Source organism: Glycine soja, chromosome 17 (genome assembly GCF_004193775.1).
Source record: "Glycine soja cultivar W05 chromosome 17, ASM419377v2, whole genome shotgun sequence".
NCBI lineage: Eukaryota > Viridiplantae > Streptophyta > Magnoliopsida > Fabales > Fabaceae > Glycine > Glycine soja.
Window position 1 is genome coordinate 39,317,009 of NC_041018.1, and position 6,216 is coordinate 39,323,224.

At 34.4% G+C, this 6,216-nt stretch overlaps 1 protein-coding gene across 1 annotated transcript; it reads left to right on the top strand.

The window, feature by feature from the left end:
• Positions 1 to 4,062: 4,062 nt before the first annotated feature.
• LOC114392918 lies at positions 4,063 to 5,619 on the top strand. Its single transcript, XM_028354176.1, has one exon. The coding sequence runs from the start codon at positions 4,239 to 4,241 to the stop codon at positions 5,331 to 5,333; it is 1,095 nt and encodes a 364-aa protein (XP_028209977.1). The 5' UTR covers positions 4,063 to 4,238; the 3' UTR covers positions 5,334 to 5,619.
• Positions 5,620 to 6,216: the final 597 nt, after the last annotated feature.

Here is a 6,216-nt window from a genome sequence, read left to right on the forward strand (position 1 = left end):
TACTTAGGACAAACTTTTGGCTGAGAGTTGCTTTTGGAGATGGTAAGAAAGAAAACACTTTGTCCAAAATGGATTATGATCACTTGATGATTTCCTGTGAGTTCATAGAAATCTCTGAGTTCTATCCATCTAGCCAATATAGTTGGGTTCACCAGATCTTGGTTATATGTAAAGAGTGCATGTTGTCATTACTGTCTAGCAGATGCCAAATATGCTTTAGTTGATCATTCCATCTTACAACAAAGGTCCTACTCACTTCACCATAAGGCTACATTTAAAGTAAACTAATATAAGTAATACTGATGTGTTATATCATGTTATGTTTATTTGAGAACAGTCTTGAAATTATTTACCAGATCCTTAATATGAACTGTGTTAAACATTTCCTCTGATTTTTTTTGTTAATCTTCATCATTGTCTTAGCCATTTCGTTCCAATTCTTTTGATCTTCATTTATCGTTTCTAAACTCCATTTACAATATAAAAGTTACTATTATTAAATGGTGAAGCATAAATAAACATATAAAAAGAATAACATCTCAACAAACTTAGTATACAATTGTATCTAAAATGTGTTATACACATATAAACAGAAATAAAATATCTTTTTTGACTTCATCCACAACATCTGTTTTGCCTTAAATCTGTTCAATTAGCAACTACTAATCTAACATTGTATAGTCTCTAATCTAAAATTACCCTTTGGCTTAAAAGCTAGAACTTCTTAAAAATAAATATGCATGCCTACCTAGTAGTAGTAAACCAAGAGATATAAGATTGGTCTAGTACATGCCACAAAGTTGCAAGACACAATGCATATACCCATTTTTGAAAACTAAGAATGATATTCCTATTTTCAAAGTATCAATTTTTTGCTTCAAGTTAAAAACCCTAACATCATTTTGGGTTTGTGATAGAAGATTGAAAATTTTAACCTAGAGTGCATAAGGATTCTTACCCAGTGAAATGGGTCTATGTGTAATTCTGTTGTGGTTGGCCGTTAGAGGGACTGACCCTACTCCGCCAATGTCGTCTGGTTGGACATTAGATGGAGGTTGTTCGTCTACCAATCGTGTCTTTATTTTCATCTTTTGAAGCACCGTGAACATATATGAGTGCTAGTGTAGAACAAAAAAAAAAATACAAAATTCATTAGTGGACCTCACGACACCTCATGTTGTGTTTTCTCCCTCACGTCGTCCACCACATGGGGACGGCGCCATGACGTCTACACCAACGCTAAGCAACACCACCCAAAGCACAGGGCAAAGCATTTAAGTTGCCACCCAAAGCGCAACACCACATGGTGAGTTCGTTCATTTAAGTTGCCAAAGGTAAGAGAAAGACATACCTTGTCCCCGAGACCAACATCGACAGCTAGTGTGAGTGGGAGACTGAGATTGAGAGTGAGTGCAAGCGAGAGCGAGTGTTCTGGGAGGAGGAGTTGTAGTGTCGCGGAGGAAGTGAGAGCGTGAGGAGAGTGATAGTGGGTGCGAGAAAAACAATTATATATATAAAAAAATAATGTCAATTTTTAAAAAATTGATGTTAACCTTGCCAAGTTAACATCGTTAAAATCAGTTTTTGAAAAAATTGATGTTAACAAAGTCACGTTAACATCAATTTTCAAAAAACTGATATTAACAAACTCATTCTATTTATAATTATGTCAACATCTTTTTGTTAACATCAATTTTCATCAAAATCAATATTAACTAGGAGATGATAAATCCTATTTTTATTGTAATGAATGTCAAAATTGATCATATTTTTTAAATGTTAACTAGTGATCGATTAATGTAATATTCTTCCATAACAACCTGTTTGTATACTAAAATTGATAATATATATAATTTAAAAATATATTTAAAAAATATGAATAATTTAATTATTTTTTTATAGCCGTTCAACTTTGATAAAATTAAAACAAAAGATCAAGCAAATAATATAAAGTTATAATTCAGCTAAACAAAATCCCTTATATGAAATTATTGATGATGTAATGGTTATTAAGATAATTTAAAGTGTTACTACAACTAATGCTTAAACTTAAAATGTGTCTTCATAAAAAAAAAAAAACTTAAAATTTGTAGAACCTTGTAATCCAAAGCATGACTAGATCGAAGCAACCTTAGCAGATAGTAGTACATTGAAACAATTTCATATGACGAGTTTCTTGTCCTGATATGTAATGCTTTAACTCACACGATTTGAATAATGGGAAATACAATCGCCCAATCAGGAGGAGCTTGAGGAGAGACGTGGCTAAGCAGCATCAACATATGAAAGTTCAAAGTTCAAGACTCGAACGGAAACACACGTACCATAGTATAATAGCAGTAACAGTGGGCCATAACTATTAGTACTAATTGATTACTACCAACGCAGTCCTTTGTTCAGCCAAAGAGAAAAAAAAAGTATTGTCATTTGCATGGTTATGAAATTATAATTATTCTCAAATACAAAATTCTCACCTTTAATAATATTAAACCTTTATTCTCTAATAACAACAAACTCTCGATGAGAATGATCTACCACTACTATAACCTTTGCAAATTATTATCTAGTAGTGATGTATTATTACTAGGTTTGATTAATTAAATATTTTGAACTTTATAATTTACTATTTTGCTTTATTATATTGTTGAAATATTTAATTAATATATTATTTATAGATATTATCTTTATACGAAATAGACTCTTATGAATTTACGAGTTGAGTCACGAGTCGAGTCTATGCAACTCTCATGAGTTTACATAAACTCTCGAGTTTGATAACCTTGATCATTTGTAATGGAATACTAATAACAAAAATTATTAATAAAAAGTTTAAGGATGAAGTATATACTAATACAGTAGTAATATACTACTACAAGACATATTAATAACACTTTTTAATTCTTGAATTATAGTAGTACTTCAAAGTTGAAAACAGTGAATAACATTTACTGCTTTTTCTTAAGATTGATTGTCATACGTATGGTTGATGAGTAATATTGAGTTGGCGGGCAATATATACTGACTCTCCAATGAGATTGAATCTCATTGATTGCATGCAATGGGAGAGGGTGTTGATGCGACATGTGGAAACACAACAAATGTTAACCGACTGGGAAGTGTTTGATGAAACTAGGGAAGAAAAAGACAGGGCGACCAAACCAATCCTCATAGGTGTTTTCATGCATGGCACTCTACACCACACGCGTTATGATGACAGCCCCCTTTTGGTATAATAAGCCAGCCAGACTACACCTCATTGGCGTTACACATTCATCATTCATGAGCTAGCCTCCCTCTTCTTAAATATGGGTGCATCAATTCAATTGTTACCACCTTAATTTGACATAATAACATTTTCACTCCATTTCCCATTCTACCACTCCCCTAGCTAGAAAAAACGTCCTTATCCAATGGAGGTAGTGTTAAAAAGAATAAATAGTTAAATTTCTCTATGCTGCAATACATTGGTTTATGAAAAATGAAAATATCATTTCATAAAGACATAAAATATGAATATAATTTTTAAATATATAAAAAGTGCTATAAATTAATTTTATCATGGTTGAATTTATGAGATTAATTATTTTATCATTTAATTATAATATTTAAAAATCAATTTTATAATAAGTTTATATTTTTTAAAAATTAATTTAACATCAAGTTATGAAATTTATGAATCAATTTATCATTTAGGGGATTGATTTATTGTATTTTTTATATATTTAAAAATTAAATTTAAATTTTTCTTATTTTAAAAATTGATTTATCAATGTTGCATATTTTGATGGATGAATTTGATTATTTAACCAAAATTAAAAGTTAAAATTACCAATAATATCCCTATGTGGTGTAACCATGCATGGACCCACTTTCAATGCCCAATCCCCACATGTCCTTCTTCATTAGCCTAGCCAACACGTACCCACCGTACAATATACAAGTGTCATTTTCTCCTCTCTTCTTTGTTCATGTTGCCTATCTCTCATTGGTTCACTTCTCTATACTTCAATTTCCACCAAACAAAACTCTTCTCGGATCCTTACTATGCTCACTCATTAGTCACACACCCTTATAACCCCCTCTCTTCCAACGCCCTCCTTCCTTTATAACTCTCCCCCCCCCCTTTACCCTCTTTGTCAACAACAGTGTTCCCATAGGAGATAATAAAAATCCTCTCATCATTCTGCCTCAGCCTCATTGCATCCCACAAACTATAGGATCCTCACATTGCTAGCACCATGATCAAGACCTTGAATCCTTACCCAAATCCAGCAAAAACTGCTGAGATCATGTCAAGGTACCGGCCAATAGCACCAAAGCCTGAAACCTCTCCAAACTCCATGAGTGAGGGCCCTTCTTCCTCTTCTCTCTCCCAGAAGATCAAGCAATCTCCTTACCTTAGGAATTTATGGCCACAGCTTCAAGCCAGACCCACCAGGACCAGAAAGAGAGGTAGAGCTCCTTTGACACTACCCTCTTCCTCCCTCAAGAGACACAAGACAACACATCATCATGTCCTAGGATTTTGTCCCCCTTGTCATCATGTTGTTACATCATCATCATCATCCCCATCCAAAAACCTTTCCTTGCAGGGATTTGCTCCTCCACACCCTCTTCCTCATCATCTTGGAGTGCTCAATTGCACCATGGAGAAAAACAACACCAATCCAAGCTTAGTGACACTTCCACTCCTTCCATGCTCTCCAACATTAACAACCAAGCCTTGTGCGGGTGAAGTCATAAACTTGAACACCAAAGTGAGTGTTCCTGAAGAGAAAGATCTCTTGCAACAACTTCAAAAACCAGTTTCCAACAACATTATTAATGTCATAACACCTCAACCAATTCGCCCCATTGGTTCTTCCATAAGCGTTGTGTGCATTAGTGAAGACTCAACTCTGTCACCTCTTGCTCAAACACCAAAAAAACCAAACGAGGTTGAACAAGAGGTTGAGAATGAAGCCTTGCCAACTGTCATATCAGACTCAAACCACAGAATCAGGATGGCGAATTCTGCATACAAGGAAATGGTGGGCCAGCCAGTGTGTCCTTGGCTTGAATCCATGGGAAACCTACTTCAATGCAGGAGGATCAGTGGTGAGGTGACACTGAATCTCAGTGACTCATCAACTGTTATTCCAACTTCATCAAACGGTTTCTCTTGCTGGGTGAGGATAGAGTGGCTGAGTGAACACAACAATAAGAAGAAGAACTGTATCAACGCATTCTGTGATGTGATGAAGTTGGCTTGTGAATCCAGGGATTATCTTTTCACATGGAGGTTCCACACTCGTACTACCAGGGAAGCTTCTCAATCAAGTTGCAACGCTTGAAATTAATTAATATATCTTAATCAATGCACATATAGTTTTCTAGCTAGCTAGACTCTAGTACCATGATCGATGATGACTAGCTTTCTTGTCTGCTATCGATATACATATATGTACATGGTTATATAGTATTGCTATTAGGGATGATCAAATATAGTTTTGCCTATGTTTCTTTTTACTAAAATGTCTTGATCAGGACCTTGTTCTTCTGCTGATAGATAAAAAATATGTATCAAGAACCAAGCTATTTAGTATTTAATTACTATATAAACTCTTTTCCAAGTACAAATTCGGGAAACGGGTTTACCCGACTATTATTTTAACTTAGCATACAGTTTTACATAAACAAAAAGATCACAAAAAGGGGGAAATTGCACTATTGTTTTCCGGCTTTTTTGCCGAATGAAATATTGTCTTTATTCATAGTATATTTATTAGGACGTAATAAAGAAGTTGAAGATGATAAAAACAAGGTGGTGAGATGGAGACGTTACTGCCTCGGTTTTTATAAGGTGGTCTTCATGTAGACTATACTGAGGGAGGTAATTTGGGGGAAAAGAGAGGAATTTATTGCAAGGGATATGATGGAAAAAGTAATAAAAGAGGACATCATGAAAAGGGTGAGGCAAGAAAGGTCTTAGTAAAACATTGAGGCAGAGACACCTTTTAAACAAGGTTCCAAGTCACAAAGGAGCAATCTCACCTTTAAAAGGGATGTGTATGTGAGGCCTCTTTATATTTTTTACGTGCAAATAAGTCCTATGAGATCATGATGAGGAACAAAGATAATGTGATCTAAGTAATCATATGTGCAAATAATGTCTGCCATCAAGTATTCAATTAAATGTGTGAGTATATCAATCAAAAACTTACGGTTTTGCACATA

Excerpts from the sequence above, each read along its gene's own strand:
- LOC114392918 (XM_028354176.1), top strand. The coding sequence starts at position 4,239 with ATGATCAAGACCTTGAATCCTTACCCAAATCCAGCAAAAACTGCTGAG.